This window comes from Crocodylus porosus, unplaced genomic scaffold (genome assembly GCF_001723895.1).
Source record: "Crocodylus porosus isolate Cpor-Errol unplaced genomic scaffold, CroPor_comp1, whole genome shotgun sequence".
Lineage (NCBI taxonomy): Eukaryota > Metazoa > Chordata > Crocodylia > Crocodylidae > Crocodylus > Crocodylus porosus.
This window is the reverse complement of record NW_017728940.1, coordinates 5,520,187-5,538,565: the sequence shown is the minus strand read 5'-3', so window position 1 is coordinate 5,538,565 and position 18,379 is coordinate 5,520,187. Positions and strand designations below refer to the sequence as shown.

At 43.6% G+C, this 18,379-nt stretch overlaps 1 protein-coding gene across 1 annotated transcript in view; it reads right to left on the bottom strand.

Annotated features, from left to right (window-relative positions):
• HIVEP3 (human immunodeficiency virus type I enhancer binding protein 3) overlaps positions 1-18,379 on the bottom strand; it is a 192,899-nt gene that overhangs the window by 43,256 nt on the left and 131,264 nt on the right. Inside the window, exon 7 of the mRNA XM_019548035.1 lies at positions 1,792-1,967. Within this exon, the coding sequence (XP_019403580.1) occupies positions 1,792-1,967 (176 nt within the window). The remainder of the gene's footprint in view (positions 1-1,791; positions 1,968-18,379) is intronic.

The window sequence follows — 18,379 nt, the reverse complement described above, 5'->3', positions numbered from 1 at the left end:
TCATCAATTTTCAAACAATTTCAAGGTCATTATCATGCAAATACTTTTCATAAGATTGCTAGTACGCGTCCCAGCTCTTCACCTCTGTGATCTAGGCATTCATGGAAATAGAAGGGGATAGAGCAGTTTTACGTTCAGACCCACCACGTGTTTTTTATTTCAGAAGTAAGCACCTCTCGAAGAAGATGATGAAATGTTTAGACTGATGAAAGAACTTCCAAGGTGATGTCCCATTAACAACAGCACGCTGGCATATTGTGTACTGATGATTTATACCTTTTGAGACAGCAGAGATGAAGGAAAGGAAACTGCTGGAAAACTGGCAAGAACGATGGTTTGATCTTAGCACCCTCTGTGAAGAAAAGCTTGAGAGAAATGAGGTGGGCGATAAGAAGAGGAAGCGGCTAAAGAGAATGAGTGAATTCCCCTCTTATCCAAGGAAAACCCTCAGAAAAGAACTAGTCAGCAGGAAGTGAAAGAGAGCAATGAATGAACAGAGAAGGAAGACAGAGATGAGTGTGAAGAAAACCTGGGAGCTTCGCGTGCATAGGGAGAGAAGGAATTCACAGTTCGGATCTGCTGTGTACATCTGAGAGGAGAATTTGGCTTCAAATCCAGTATTTTAGCCTTCTGGTGATTAGCCATGACATTGTGCCCTACTGTCCTTACAAACAGAGCTATTAGTACTGGGTATTGTTCATTCACCATATTTAAATATTCAGGAATTTGATAGATGGGTGCACAATTGCATATTCAATTTACGCTGCTTGATCATATCCTAAACTATGCTTGGTTGGTTATGTCTTCCAAATGAGCTACAGTTGCCTGGATATAATACAAAAGTAGCTGGAAAAGGTTACTGTTCTCTGCTAGCAGAACTGGAGAATCAGAATCAAAACCCCTAAAAAACTGACTAATCTCTTTGTAAGGAAGAGTTTATGGGTAACATTTTCAAAAAAAGCATTGAAGGGATTTAGGTACCTAACTCCTATAGACTCCTCATGAAACTTAAACACTTACGATTGTACCATACGGGCTTGCACTGGCTCCAGTCATGCAATGAAGAAGTGGAATTGGAGCTATACAGACTCTTGATGAAACGGTCACCTTCTCAGAGCACAACTGATTTCAGCTGATCACATGAATCGTGATAATGATGGAGTCACTTTGAGGGTTTGATAGGAAAGCAGGGGGTGGGAAGGTTGTGAGTCCCTGTGTACTTCAATGAGAAGAATTTTTTTAGAAAGCATGGTCTTTTAGAAAAGAGTCTATTAAGATGATGCATAATCCTCTGCAGATGCATGCAAGGAAGAAAGGCGATAATATTACAGCACAAATACTGGCTTTGAGAGCACTAGCATTAAGAGCCACCCAAAAATTATCTACAAAATGTTGGAGCCAATATTTTGAATCTCCAATCAAATGTGTTTCCTTACAGCCAGATGCTGTTGTTTTTTCAAATCACTGGCACTGTTCTTCTGTCACTGTTGGAATTATGCTTCAGGACTTTTTCTTTCACAGAAAGGATGGCACAGCAGCTGTACTGCCGGCCAACTCTTCAGTGAAGTCACCACTTTCTGAGCTGACTTGGCAGGATACATATGAGCTTAACTCAGTATTATTTCTCTTTAAAAAAATTCAGTGAATTAGATTCCCCCTGCCCACCCCTCCAAATTGTAGGATTTTTCACAACCAGGGGAAGCCCCTTCCTTCCCTGCTACTAGTGCCCTCAGGTAGATTTGACCAGTAAGCCAATGTGCTAAGAGGAGCCAGGAGCTGACTGTCTCTTACCTTTGGTTTTAAAAGCAAAGTTACAGTACTTGCAGACATATGGCCTGACGTCTGTGTGCGTGCGAATGTGTTTCTTCAGCATGCTGGGTTTCTTGCAGCGAATTCCACATTCCTCACAAACATACTTCCCTCTTCCACGGCCTCGCACATACACATACTCTTCGTTTGATTTGTACCTATGAGCAACAGGTGTCATGATAAAAAAAAAAGAATATTCCCACCTCAAAAGTTGTAACAACTTTCCTAAATTCATTCAGCACATTATTGACACTAGAAGTGAAAGTGCCGAAATAGCAGGATACCATTTGCCAGCGATGAATAATTAGGCTGAGCATACAATACTCTACAACTCTACAGCCCACTTAAATCAAAACTCCTGTCTCCCTCTTTGGAATAAGGGACTATTATCAACATCTGTCTCATATCCACTGAAGCAAATAGCCAGAAGTCCGAGATAAAGCCAGGTGACCTGCATCTCCTATTGCCCCCATTCACACAGCCAGGCAAACTTGGGGAGTCAACGTAATCTAATTATGTGCATCACAGTCTATCACATAGTCTGAAAAAATGTGAGGCATGCCACCTTCACCCATTTATTTGGCTACACCCAAAAATGTGCCTGATCTGTTACTGTGTCAGCCAGAACACTGATCAGAAGTGTCCTAACTAAATCTTGTTAAGATACCACCTTTGAATTTCCAAGGGACAGTGTTGAAGTCCACCTGAAAGTTACCAAGATACCATTCTGAAAACCTGCCTAGAGCTTCAGACGAGTTAGGGAAGGTGAGGACACAAACTTATTAAAAACATATTCAACACTTCTGCAATATTTCATGCTAACACAGAAAATGAAAGTTCAGGGTTCCAGGTTATTTCCCCATGTGCTCAGCATGAGAAAACCAGGTGTTCCTGAAAGAATCTGATTGCACATCCTTCCTTCATATTACATATTTGTGCCTTTCCAGTCCATCCATTAGTATATAAAGGTAGCTACCATAATGGGGATTAGAGTTATGTTTTTTGAGAGTAATAGTCATCTGCTTCCAGCAGTTCAAAAAATGGAGTTGTGGAATTCTCTATCCTCACAGCACAGGAAGTATATAGTACCATCTGACTGGTTTCATCAGATAAAAATCACCAGCAGAGCAAAATCTGAAAAGTGACGGATGATTTTAAGGTACCTCATTTAAGTCTCCAAAAAGGGGTCAGGTTTTCATGAAGTGCTGAACATCTGTTTTAAAAAGCAGGCCCCTTAAAATGTCTGAAACTACAAACCTGAATGTGGAAAGCCCCTAGATCAGGAGCGTCAAACATACGGCCCACAGAGCCGCTTTAGTTGGCCCACCGATTTAACAGCGGGATAGGGAGTTTTGGGGCATGGCCAGTGGTGGATGGGCCCTGTTGCAGGATCTGGGGCCCTGCAGGACATGGCCCCCAGCACTAGGGAGGCAAGGAAGGGACTGTGCAACATAGACTTCAGTTGTCCTGCAGCTGTGTGCAGAGATCAACTTCAGTTACCCTGCTTTACTTGCAAGCCCCTGCCATGGCAAGTGGCTGCCTGGTCAACAGTCGCTTGACCTCTGCACTCCACCAAAACATGATGGCTGCCATTGTAGCTCCTACAACCAGTGCCACAGTAGCTGCTACTACAATCGCTGTGGTGGCTGCTGCCAGGACTCCATGCTCTGGGCCAGATCTGGACTGCATGGGACCCCTGTGATCTCGGTCTGGCATGGGCCTGAAGGTGATTTTGACACCCCAGCCCTAGATCACTGTTCATATTCTACCATCTTAGCCAGTAAAGCCTAGTCTCAAAATTGTAATGGGAACATATTGTCAGCACTAAAGAAGAGCTGAATGAGAATGCCAGCCTGGAGTCACCTTGTCATAGATAGCTTGAGTGCTTAGATAAATGAAGGTGTGGTTAATCCTGAAAATAATATTAAATATAAAATACAGGATAATTCAAAACTGAGCAAGAAAATCATGGAAAGAGCATTAATCCTTCACTGAAATAACCTTAAAATGATGGTTCAATGGCTAGGCTATGAGCGTGAAGCTCCAAACGACATGGGTTTAATTCTTTGTCCTCTCACAGCCTTCTTGTGTAACCTTGGTGGAACAGGGTTAGATTCAATTTAGTTCATTATGTGCCTAGACTTAGGCCCTGGCATGCCTAAATATTAGACACCTTGAATCATGATGTTGACTGCTGGATCAAAGTAGGTACCAAGATCCCTATGAATTCAATAAAGAGACTTTAGAGCTTTCTAGGTACTCTGCATAGAGAACGGGGAGTGGTAGGTGATTCAGAAAGATGGAGGTACCAAGGGGCATGTCTACATGAGACATTTACTGCTGATTTGCCTAATTAGCTGTGCAGTAAACATCTCAGAGTCTGCATTTACAGTGCTATTAGGATGGAGTAAACTAATTAACTCCGCTGCAGGGTAGTACTTGTAAATACACTGACTAACCTATAGCAGAATGTTTTACTCCACAGCAACACATGTGCACATCCACTTATAGGGCATAAGGGTTCTTCAGTGTGGGGCTGCCTGCTGGCTAGCCCCACACTGGTGCACCCTTGCAGCATGTTGAGCTGAGTTAGAGCAGCCCCAGGGCTAGCAGGCTGACTCCCTGGGATCTCCTACCAGCCAAGGCTTCTCTGACCCAGCTCAATGTGTTGCGGTCCTAAGTGCATGTTCAAACACAGCTCCTGGGAGCAATAAACTCCAGTACAATATGCTCCAGAGTTTGTTGCTGCTCATTAATAGCATGTGTAGATGCGTCCTGGAGGAAGTGAAAGAACACCGAGCACAAAGTAGTATCTAAAATTCCTGGCCCTCTCAGAAGCTTAAGTGCCTGCCTCATGTGATGCATCACAACACTGAATTACGCCCCTGAGGGCAGCTGCCTAATGGTTTCTGAGGACCATTTCTGAGGATGTGCTGTGTACCTTCTGCAACACAGGACTAGAAAGTCCTCCAGGGCCATAAAATAAAATACATTTGTAGGTAGCCATTTAATCAAAGGACCTTTGCCCAGGAACCTACTGGTTAAAACACCTGCCAAGCAAGTGAGTCTCCTAGATTAAGGGCCTTCCTCAGCCTGAGAGGACTTAAATCTTACCTTTCTCAATTCCCAGGAGTGGTTAAGTACCCAACTATGCGTTGGGCTGGGTGGGAGCAACTTCCACCCTGCTAGCTGAGGGCAAGCCACTAGGTAGCCAAGAGGCAAGATTTATGGGGTCAGACAGAGGGCCAGCAGGAAGGAGCATGTGTCTGTAGCATACTGCTTTTGTAACTGCTCTGGGATGGGTGCATACTGGGTTCTGGCCTCTGCTACTAAGAATGGTCATGCACTTTACATTAGAGTCATTGGTTAATAAGCAAAAATAATCCAGGCAGGAACCAGGATCCCCCCACCCAGGGGAGTTCCATAACCACTAGGCTACAAAGACATGCTGCCTCTTGCTTTCTCTCCTGTTGAACCCTTGACTCATGCACTCTTGGCTGCCCTGTAGCCCAGCTTCAACAGAAGGGTTGTAGAGCTATACTCTAGCTGAGTCCCATTTAGCTGCACAAGGAACAATTTGAATCTATCACTTAGTCTCTCTCTGCCTCAATTTCCCCATCTGTAAAATGGAGCTAACAAGAATTCCCTATGTCAGAGCTGTCTTATAAGTATAACTATTAAATATGATGTATTCAGATATGTATTCAGATACCAACAGAACTATAGAAATAACTTAGATCCAGGATATGCAAACTGAGGAGACAATAGGAAGGATGGGCGCCACAGAAACTCCAGTCTACTCCAGTCCATCCAGTTCTTGTAACCTAAACGTTACTAGCAAGAAAAAGATAAGTAGTGAAATCCCACCACATGAGGCAGCATTTCATAGAATAATTCTAATACTTCCAGTCCCATTTTCTTTCAAATGAACTGCCCGGTATGCTGAAACATGGTCTGATTCTGCAGCCCATGATCTCATCATACATTATTTTACAGGAGGTAGAAAAGGTTGGGGATATTTGGAAATGTCCCAGCTGCTTGTTTGAAACTGGGTCAAGGAGGGGTTACAGTCTTACATGCTTTTCATTCAAAGTGCCCTACAGACATTCATTCTCATTTTTACGACATCTTTGAGATAGATACTTAGATTGCCACTGAAATAATCACAAATACTTCTGTAAGCAATTAATGTCACCATGATCTTTGAGGTGTAACCTACTTACTGTAAGCAATAACGGAGTAATACCATCTACTGAGAAAGGAGACAACACCAATAATTTGAATGGCAACAGTATATTTCAGCAGGTACTGAATCTCAGATTAGCTGTGACCTACATTCATTTTGTGCCCCCAGCACATGACACAACTGTCTGAAGTTGGGCACTCAAATTTTCAGGTGTTTACTCAACAGCTCAGAAGAACAGCTGGGAATAGAACCCAGATGTGCTAATCACTAGTCATTTGCTCCAACCCTTACTCCATGCTCCCTCCTGCTTTTCAGAGCGCTCTCTCTCATCATTCTTTGGTAAGAATTCATACCATTTAAAAAAATGAGATTGGTCCTTATCAGTCTTGTTCTTGCACTATCCTTAATTATGCTCTCACATGGATCTGCCTGAGTGACTTCATTGTGTCCAGCAGCCCTTGTGTCAGCCTCATTAATGCTATCAAAGGCTGACTTCTCCTGGATAAAGTGACACATGATTTAATCTGAAATTACACATTACCATTTATCTGACATTTACTGAGGATGAGCCATCTTAGAAGAAAGCTCTTCCACTTGGGCTGATTTACACTCTGGGTAAAACATTTAAGGGAGGCACAGAAGGAGAAGAACAGACATCCTAAAGAAAAAAGCAAACAAACCCTAAACATAAATCACGAAGTAGCTTTGCTACAGAATGGGAAAATGATGCTGAAAATGTCCTCTGACTGCTACTGAGGCAGTGATATGCTTGTGGAAATAATTGTTTCAATATGAGGCTGGTTTCTTTGCACATCTAATATGCTTGTGTGATTTGCATCAGAGAGACAAATCCACGACAAACCTTTCACTTAGAGGTTTACCCTGAGCAAGGGGATGTATTTGCTTTGTAACATTTGCCGTAACCAGATTCTCTCACTATTCACACTTCAGGTTTGTGTCAGCAAGTTTGTGCTCCATAACCAGAGTGCTGTGGGACTCACGATCAGATAAGTGACCTACATCTCCTTTGGTGCCATGGTTTCAACACTCTTCTGAGATGACTTGAAAAAAGGCTAACCTGCCACTATGAGATCTTAAGCTAATTTCTGAAATAATCCTTTTAGATAAACAAAGTGATAGATGAAAAGCGAGATTACATAATGCAATTTAGAAAGTAACTCTTTCTAAGAATGTGTTTGCTAGATTCCTTTTGACTACCACAAATATGTCTCAAAATATTGGGATTTTCATAACAATGGCATATGGTCCAGCATCGTATCAATAATATAAGCCAGAAGGAGCTATTATGACCATCTGAATTACTGCAGAATTTAGGCCAGACGTTTCAGAGAAAGCTGCAAGAAGTCCTGCAGTGGGCACTTTGCCCACCCACAGGAGAGTTTCCTAACCCTCCTAGCTAGATAACATAAATCATAAACATTTATGGCCTTCCAGTTTTTCCCTTTAGTTTTTAAAATTGTACTATTACACCTCTGGTTGTTTTTGTTAGCCGTGTAAGTAGCTAATTGTTTTTGAAAAATTGATAACTCTTGGCATCAGTAATGTATTGTGCTAATGAATTCTGCAAGTTAATTGTGCATTGGGTGAAAAAGGTTTTTCTTGTATGGTTTTAAATTTGTTACCCTTTCATTTTGTTTGTTCTTTTGTACTTCCTGACAGCAGTCAGAGATCTTCAAAGAATTGCCCACAATGATATTAGGTTCCTTTCCCGAGGTGATACAATTAGTTTAGAATAAAGTGAGCTGAAAAAATAATTCAAATTATTGCCTGCAGTGTACATTACTTTCCTTTTATCAACAATATATTTAATCTATCATGTTACCCATCCACTTGACTCACTTAAGACTCCCCCTGAAGTCCTAATGTTAGTCTTCTCATGTCTTGACTAACCTAATTTATGATGTCCATTGCAAATTTTTGCCACATCACTGATCAAATCTATTTCCAGAGTTAATTAACTGAATCAGAAATGTACCACTATTATTACAATATTGAATACTAATTTGCACTTCACTTAGGAGCTCAAATCATTTAAAAATATTAATTAAGTCTTGCAACATCCTTGTATTGTTTCAATGTTATATTTGGGCACAGGAAGGCAAAAAAGACTTTCCCAAAAATCACATGGCACATCAGATTTTCCTCTTCTGTTATGTAAAACTATATGTCTCTTTTATACAGTTTTCTCTGACCTCCAATTATATTGCACAAAGCAAATGTCTCAGGTGTCGCTCAAATTGGACAAGTCATGAAAATCTTACAAATTCACAGTTATAATTTTCTTTTGTTGGTCCTCAATCATGTCTTAGCCAGTCAAAAAATAAGTTTCAGCATTAAAATAATCCCACTAGCAATGATGGACAACTCACAACCAACTCTTATAAGACCCATTCCCCATCAGTAAGACAGAAGAGATGATAGTTACGTTCTCTTGCTCTTCCACTGTTGTTTACTTAATTTGTAAGCTCTTTTGGGCAGGGACTGTCCTCTAGTATACATTACCTTATAGCCTCCAGGATCATGGGGTCCCCATTTTGGCTGGGACCTCTAACTCTTACAGCAGGGTTGTCAACCAGGGGTACGCATACTCTTGGGGGTACTTTGGAAGGACCCAGGGGGTACGTGGAGGCGGGCAGGGATGGAGCCCCACCACCCCGTGCTGCTCACAGGTGCAGGGCCGGGGCAGGGTGACAGCAGGGCCACACAGACAGTGTGCCGCCACCACTCCACCACTTGCCATGCCCCTGGTCCATGTCTGGCCATTCACCACATCCCTTGCCTGCCCCCCCCGCTTGATGTCTGGCTGCCCCCCCACCCTCTTAGGGGTACACTTACTAAAAAGGGGGTTGCCGAGGGTACACTTATTAAAAAAGGTTGAAAACCCCTGTGCTACAGTAATAAAGAATCACATGTTCCAAGGTTGGGTAGTTGGTTTTGGCTCAAGAGGCTTCCCACACACAGAGGAAAATTAAATCTTTCAGTAGGCTGTATTACAGCCACTAATATATCTTCAGAGCTCAGAAGCAAAATGTTTACGGAGAAAGGGCCAGTTGATCCACCCATTAACCTCCTACCCCACAAGCCAGAGCACAGATTTCCAGTGGCTCTTACAGAAAGAAAGATGGGGAAGTATTTGCTCTATTGTGAACCCTTCTTTTGTGCTTCATAGCATATTGGGCATGGGTTTAAAACAGCAAAATGAGGCTTACTCTCTTGAGCACAACAGTGATGAGGCTCCTTAAATATTTCAGATTTTTGCCAGCTGATGACAATAGAATGGAAGAGGAGGATGGAGACATAGTACAGAAAATGTGGCTGATTGAAATTGAGACCTTGCAGCTATGACAGCATTTTTTTCAACACAAAGGATAATACAATCACTTGTAAAAACACACTTGAACTCACTATTGAAGCAGCCATTCCAAGGTTTTCATATGTACTGAAAACATACAGAACCGCATTCATGAATTTTAAGAACTTCATGTTCCCTTGGTAGCATGGAACATTTTCTGGTTGCTGAAATACTGCTTTATTCTTTCAAAACACAGTGAACTGGTAAATTTGTTGGGTCTATCTGCATTAAATGATAAAGTGTGGACTGCAGCTAGGGACAGACATTCAAAAAGCCTGAACCTGAATGGATTCAATCTTTGCAGGCTAGTCTATCCTGACTAGGCTGAACTCGTTTGAAACTGGACAGACATTGTCCCTGGACTGAGGAAATTCAGGCACATGCCTGCAGTGGCTCAGGCTAGAAGCCAGGGGACACTAGAGCAGCCCTTGCTTCCCTTCTGCAGGGAGCAGAGCTGAGGGGGGTGGGGAAGCCATGCCCCGGCAGGACTCTTTCATTAGGGATGTCTGCCTACACGGTCGCAGGCTTTTCCCCACTGGTTACTCATGGAGCGGGAGTGTTGCCAACCCCTGGTCCCATGCTAGCACTCTGAGGTAAGGGAGTGTGTTGCATCTGTTGATGATACAGAGCTTTTCAATCTCCCTCCCTGCTTCATCATACTGTCTGCAGCAAACTGACAGGTAAGCAAGCCAGGCCGGGGGGCAGGGGGGGCAATAACAGTCTTTATCACTTGATTAGCAAAACAAACCTCTCTCCACATTACTTCAAAAGTCTTAAACAGTTTACCCTCAGACCCACTGATTAGCTCCAAAAGCCCTAAGTGGTCACTGTTTTGTCTGCCTCTTGCAGTGACATTGGAGATGCACACAGACACCTCTCAGCATTAGCTAGTACACCACATGCCAGCCCATGCTGTGGCAGAGAGGAGGAAAGGATCTGTGCTTAAGCAGTGGGGGTGGAGGGGAGGAGGGGAAGCCAGCAGACTCTGCTATGCCCGCAAGTTTGGGGCTGAGATCCAGTCAGGGAGCAGAGGAGAAGGGCCAACCCTGCTGTGGATCAGAGAGCCCCACCCAGACCAGAGAGCATGCCAGGATGCTGGGGGAGTCTTATTTAACTTAAACCAGCAAGGGGGTTGGGATAGACATTGCACAAATTGGTTTGAGCTAAATCAGTTAAGTCTGATATTACATTCAACCAGGTTTATCTCAAACCGGTTTCAGCCATTTTCAAAGTAGTTTATGTGCACTGAACATCTGTCCTGCTACAGGTTTACACCAGTTTCTGATCACTTAAACTCATTTATGTGTAATGTCTGTCCCTAGCCCAGAGGGCTGGAAGTCAAAAAATCCAGGTTAAATTAAATCTGTTATACAGAGAAATACATTGTAAAAGGAAGTAGTGGAAACAACATGGCTTAGGATAGTTAAAACAGATAGTTTAAAACAAATGAACGTGCAACTCAAAACAATTCTGTAGTGAAGAGGTAGTAACAGGTCTCTTCTATCTCAATCCTAGTACTGTCTAATGACAGAGTACTTTACTGTGCTGAAACACACATGGAGACGATGACGGGGAGTAAATTGTGCCAAGTCAGCCCAGCCAGCCAGGGGTCTGTTCCACACTGGCCTAAACTGCTACTGTCCTGGGTGCACATGCAGACACTGTGCCTGGGAGCAGTTTACTCTGGCCTGAACTGCTCCAGAGTTTATCACATTGCATTAATTTTACATATAGGCCATGTCCAAACACGCGTGGATGCTTGGTTCCCCGGGGACAAGTAGCAGCAGTGCACCTTGTACTGCCACTAGTTGTCTCTAGGGAACACCTGCGCCACACATGCTCTGGCATGTGGCAAATTACACCAGGTGGATTGGGGGAGGTTGGGGCCAGCCGTGGGCTGGCTCAGGCAGCCTTACCTGGGGTCCTGAGGGCCTCCCAGGGCCACAGCTGCATTGTTCCTGCCATGCAGAACCTGGCTGGCAGTGGATTGTGGCTCTGGCTAGCCAGGCTCCAGGTTTGGGTGGTGCACGCTACTGCCATGTGCACCACTCTGCTTTTTTTCAGAGCTTTTTTTGGACCCCTGGATTTCCATAACCAAACATAACCAAATCATCTTGCTCTTGGGACACACTCTCTTGAAGTCCCCGAGCTTTCCTCTCTCCTGTTCTGTAGGGATCTCCTTCTCTGAGCTCAGCCTGGGCCCGACTGACTCCTCAGGCATGAACTCTGCTAATGTTCCTTGCCCGGCCCCACCCCTTCTGGTCACCAGGCTCCTCTTCCCTAATGGGACACGACTGTTTTTCAATAGTAATTAGCGGTGTTGCACCTCGCTGCCCACCTATCTGCAGCCTTCACCCAGAAGCTCAGCCAGTCAGTAACCCTGTTAAAGCCATTAAGAGCCTCTCTGAAAGCCTTCCATATCAAGTCAGGTTCAGAAGAAAAAGTCTCACCATATGCATATGGTTACTTTCCAAGTTCTTAGCAGTATAAGCAATGTTTAATGCATACAACTGATAGAGCCAGGAAAAGATGCATCATAGTATGCTACCAGTATTAACTTGCTCACACAAAAAAAGTTCCTACATTATGTATGTGCCTTAGTGAACAGTAGTCTTGTTCTACACATTGCTAATATTTTTGATGTGTTGCTATCTTGTATTAATTGACCAATCATGATGGCGAAGCCATAAAAATACATTAAAAAAGAAGATTATACTCAGGTGTTAGGTGTCACTGAGCAAGAAATATTACTAATGTTTGAAAGCATTAAAGAATAATAGTAAGACAGTATGAACAAATGGACCCCCTGCTAGATTACATCAGTATACCCAGTTAAGATATACTGGGTTGAGTTAAGATATACTGGGTAGAATTATTTCACCTAGTGGACAGCCATACTACAATTTGCAACCAACTCTAAGTTACTTGACCCAAGTGTAAGGGTGATCCTATTATCCACTCTGGACATGTAAGTGCTTGCATTATAGGAATAGGGAGACGTCTATGCATCTCTGAAGGGTGATCCTATTCCAATGGTGGGAGTGGGATGGTGGTACTTATGAATCCAGTAAGCATAACAGAATGGCTCCTACACCTTAGTCAGGCAACACAGATTTGGTCATAAGCTGAACACGGGTCATCCAGTATATGAAATACCATTTTTCTTCCTGCTGTTAAATAACCAAATACTGATAAATCTATGTTTGTCTAGAGGATGAACATGTAAAGTATTGAACAAGCACCAAATATTATTTCTACACTTGATGTTGCATGTAGCTAGCACTTTCACCCTGAAATCTCCCACAATATTTTACATCAGAATAATTTTATCTAGTAACACGCAGTCAATTCTGAGGCAGATGATAAATGTAATGCTATGCAACAATTTAGAAGAAGCAGTTGAATGAAACCAGGAAAATATTAGAGCTTTCTATGGAGTTCTTACATTTTAGCTTCATACATAGGTCTGTTTCCTGGGGCAGTCAAAGACTATGTGTTAACCAGCAGGATAGTTAGCCATTTAGAAAATTACTAACATGGTGAAAGTACATGAAGTTATTTCTACCAGGTTAGAAAATCACATCAGCTGACAATTATGGGCTTGGATTGATAATGTTTACCTTGTTGACTTTTCTAAATTTCTTTTCTCTATCATTTGCCATAATGCCAAAGGTAACTAGACTGTAAGGAAGCTTGCTTTCTCTCGTGGGTGCGAACATGGTAGAATGGGAAGGAATCTGATGACACTACAAAACACTGTTGCAAAAAACTGCAATAGCGTAGGGGAAAAGCTACAGTACCTATGGGTTACACCATCATAGATAATTTCCTGCAGGCAGGAAATCACTACACATTTTTTCTCATTCTTTGAACGTGTAACAGGGAGAAGGAGGTACCACTACACTGTTCTATACGGTCACGTACTTTTGCAGGAGCTGTCGGAGTGACCTTGGCTAAGGCTGAGTGGGTGCATACCATCTACTTGGAAGTGATACTATGAACCAACGTGTGTGGGTAGGGCATTGTTTTAAAAGTAGATCAATGCTTTCCCAGCACACTAGCAAAAATAAACAAATTAGAGGTGACAATGACACAGCCTGTACTTAGTTAAACCCCCCCACTATAGCAGTTAGATAGTGTGAAATATGCTATAGCAGCAGAACCAACATGCAAAAAACATTAAGTAAGGATCAGGAATCTGTATATCTGATCACAGCTGAAACACTTCAAAGTGGCTGACAGACTGGAGAAAGTTGAGAAATAAAACAACAGGAACAACAATTAATGGATGGCCAGGATTGACTTCTGATGAAAGCTTAAAAGAACCGAAGGTCTGAAATGCTTACATTAATTAAGTAACAGTAAGAGGGGTGGGGATTTGCAAGCTGTTTGAAAATACTGAAAGAAAGCTATGGAGGGAGAGCAATTATTTATTATTTAGCACTGTATTAGGAATTGTGAGGTGAAAAACTAAGAAACAGAAAATTTGAGCTGAATATTGGGAGACACCGTATTAGTAATATCTATTAGGCCTTTTCTTGACAGAGTTTTTGTGCTGATTTAAGCTGATCTGTTCTGATTTACACTAAAAATGCCCTATAGTAGAATAAGTTATTCCTGGAAATTTATGGGTATAAACACCTGTACACCAGTATAGGAGTCTGTAGCAGAAGGTTGTATTGGTTTCAGATGGATATAGTGGAACTGTTCCAAAAAAAGTGTGTGTGAATAAGCCAAATCTAAATTAGAAACTTCTTTTGGTATATTAATTTTACTTTTTTTTTATGGCTATCCCTCAATATAAGGCCATGTCTGCCGGGCGGGGGGAGGGGGAGCACGTTTACTGGTGAGTTTTAAGGGGGCTGAAGAGTCCAATCCTTGCTCTGCAAGTTTTTCCACAGATATGACAAGTGGCGCCTTGGGTGGGGAGTGGGACACAGCTGTTGGCCAGGATGTTGTGTGCTTTCCTTCCTCCTCTGCCATTTCTCAGCTTCCTGAGCAAGACGGATCTCTGTTAAGTGGGACCTGGCTTGACGTATGGTGCAGCGCCATTCAGACCTGTTACTAGCCAGCTCTTTCCAATTTGTAGCATTGATGCCACCCTTTTTAAGGTATGTTTCAGGGTGTCCTTGTAGTGCTTCCTCTGTCCTCCACAGGTCCTCTTACCATGACTGAGTTTACAGAAGAAGACTTATTTCAGGAAACAAGTGTCAGCCATCCATACACAGTGGCCAGCCCAGCGGAGCTGATGTTTCATGATCTTTGCCTCAATGTTGGTTACGTTAGCTGCAGAGAGGATGCTGGCATCTGTGCAGTGGTCTTCCCATCTAATGCAGAGGATATTCCTAAGTCAACACTGATGGAAACATTCCAGGTGCTTCAGCTGGCTTCGATATGTCACCCATGTCTCACACCCATAGAGGAGTGTGAGGATAACAACAGCATTGTAAAACAGGATCTTAGTTTCCATCTGCAGATCTCAGTTGGCAAAGACACAGTGAAGCAGTTTTCCAAAGAATATGCTGGCACAGCAAACCCTATATTCAATTTCTACATCAAGACTGACTGACTAGGAGAGGCGATTGCCAAGGTATGGAAAATGTTTAACGTTTTCCAGGGGTTATCCACTAACGGTAATTTGTCGTGGGGAGGGAGTAAGCATGTGCTGGGGCAGTCTGATAGACCACCTTGGTTTTCCCAATGTTAAAGGGAGAGTCCTATGCTGTGATAAGCAACTGAGAAAAGGTCAAGCGTGCACTGCAGATCAGTCTAAGCGTGCATGAGGATAATACAGTTGTCAGTGTACTAAAGATCAGGGATACCAGTCTTGATAACTTTTGTTTTGCTGTGAAGGTGGCACAGGTCAAAAAGCTGATTCTCCATTCAATACTCAACCCCAATTCTTCGAGGAAGGCGGTTATGGATGAGAATCAAAATCACAGCAAGATGGACGGAAAAAAAGTGTTGGGGCAATGACGCAGCCCTGCGTGACACCAGTATGGATGGTAAATGGGTCTGTCTCTGATCCATTGCAAAGGACTATGGAAGTTCTCCATCATGGAGTAGCCTGAGGACACTGATGAACTTCAGTGGAGAACCAAACCTAGTCAGCAACTTCCATAAGGCTTTACAATTAATGGAGTTGAAGGCCTTGGTTAGGTCAGTGAATGCCATAAACACTTCTCCTGGATCTGTCATGCAACAAAAATCATGTCAGTGGTACTCCAAGAAGGACTAAAGCCACACTGGGATTCTGGAAGGACATCTTCGGCAAGGGGGAGGAGGTGATTCAGAAGTATATGAGCAAGAATCTTCCCAGTGACAGAGTTGGGCAATGCCTTGGTAGTTCCCACACACTGACCTGTCCCGTTTCTTGAGGATGGTTACAATGTTGGCATTCTTAAGGTCAGATGGAAATTCCTTGTTGATGCATATTTTGATGAGAAATTTTGGTGAAATCATTGTGCTATTACTATTCCACCAGCTTTGAAAACCTCCGTGGGGATGCCGTCTGGGCCTGGCACCGTATTCTTCTTGGTCTGAGTGATGGCACACCAGACTTCCTTGAAAGATGGGGATCAGCAAGAGGTTTTATTACTTTGTGTGGAGGGGTGTATTAATGCCAGTTAGGGGTATGAATTTTTAGGATATTTTTTAACCAGCAAAAAACCCTGTAATATCAATACAATTATGCCAATATACGAGTGCTGTTGCCAGTATACCTGATGTCACTCAGGAAGTAGGTACAGGATATATTAACAAAATAAAATTTGCTGCTGCAAGATGTAGCTGCCTATACCAGGAGACTTACAGAACAAATTTGCCAAAATAGCCATATCAGCTTTATCACAGTCTTTATTAGTAAGCATTTTCTAGTATAGACTTAGCACTAGAATTTGTAGGTTTCCCAGGAAAGGCCCACTGATTAAGTTTATTCAAATGACAATGGACAAAGCAATAGCAAAAACACAGTAAGAGAGCATCCTGGACTGGCCACCAAAAATAAACTAATTTTACCTTACAGGTGTTTCCTACTTCTAACTGCTACATGTCAGTTGAAAACTCCTTAATTCTCATCGTGATTTTGGGTAATAGCATCTGACCCTTTTATTCCACAGATAGCAAGATGACAGTTACGCTCACACTGCATCTTTGGCACGCTATTATTACCACATTATGCAACTGCCACACCCTCAGTTAATTCATAGTTCAATAGGCTGCTACTCTTTCGTTGCAAAAGCATTAGGGCTGTGTGAAGCTTCGGATGGTGAGTCGATTCAGAGGAGATTCGGCCTGATTCGGTGGCCGAATTTCCAAATCTGAATCGACCAATTTAAAGGTTGGAATTGATTCAAAGCTCTCCAAACCTCTGGAAAAGATTCAGAGCGCTTTGATGATTGGGGCAGGCCCCGTGGCTGCAACAGGGAGCTGCGGCCACTCTGAGCTAGTAAGTACTAGGGGCGGGGGAGGGGGGCTGAGGGAGAAGACAGGGGACCATGGGAGAACCCCTGCCAGCCCCCGCCAACCCCTGCGCACTTCCCCCCCTCCAGACCCCGCCTGCTCCCCCAGCCCCCCAGGGCTGCCCCTGCCCGCCTCAGCTCTGTACTTAAAAAAAAAAAACAACCCAATGCTCACCCTGTGCTGCTGGGCGGGGGAGGGGGCAATCCCCGCTGCTCCCCACTGCCCCCCACTGCATGGGGGGCTCTGCATGAGCCCTCTCAACCCCCCCTCCACTCCCCCGGCCCCTGTACAGGTGCCCCGCCTGCCAGGGCTCTGGCCCGTTAAGAAAAAAAAAAAAGCTGAGAAAACCCCGGGGACTCACCGCTCCTGCAGAGCCCCCCACTTGGCATGGGGCAGCGGTGGGGCCAGCAGGGATCACCCCCTGCTGGCAGCAGCGCTGAGTCCCAGGGTTTCCTCAGGGTTTTTTTTTTTCTTAACGGGCCGGAGCTGGCCCATGCGGGGCACTCATGGGGAGGTGGGGGGCTTATGCAGAGCCCCCCATGCAGCATAGGTCAGTGGGGAAAGCCCCCCACCCGGCAGCACTTGCTGAGCCAGGGCTTTTTTTCCCCTAAATGCTGGGAGCTGGGGCAGGCAGGGCAGCTGTTGCTGGGCTGGAAGAGGGGTGGGGGATGGGCCTGGCCTGGCTAGTTTGGAGATTCAGCTGCTGCCGAATCTCTGCATCGGATTGGGCCATTTCGAATCAGGACAGCGATTCTAATCACCGAATTGAATCACTGTCCCTCGAATCAGCCGAATCTGAATCCGAAGCGAATACTAGCCGCTTTGCACAGGCCTAAAAAGCATCACATCGAACAGAAAAAAAATCAGAAAACTGGAAGAGATTAAATGCTCTCTGGATAACTACATGGGCATTTGAAAGGGGACAAGTGATGACATGCAGCCCATCAGCCCTGACTAGGAGACAGCCTTATAAATAATAGAAGGCATTAACATATACTGAATTATAACCTAACCAACAATCTCAAAGCACCTAATAACAACAACAGGAGGGCCCCAATTATCCCACTAGCATCTTGTGTGATTCTATTAAAATCAATGGTTTGAAAGTTAGGGCATAATGTTATTTGATGACATCTTTCTCAAAACCTTTTGGTGAGGTATATGTTACTTATTTGAATGTAACAGACAAGGAAAATGGGGCACAAGCTCTCAAATAAGCTTCCCAAAGTCTCATAATGATGTACTGCCAAGGCTGGAAACAGAACTCAGGAATCCTGACTTTTATTTCGCTGCTTGGATCACAGCACTTTCTAATGATAAAGCGCAGTTTGAGACAAGGATTTCTTGAGCGTGAGCTCATAATATGATTAGCTGCAAGAAAAATTTCCTTCACTGAAATATGTTGCTAATCCTAGTGGCCATGTCTCTGGGATGTATTTCCATAGAAGTGCCAGGTCTGTTAACAGTGACCAGTGCTGTCATTTAACTGTTTTTTCAAGGAACTTTAAAAACACCCCATTTAGAGAACTTTCATTAACTTCAATGTTACA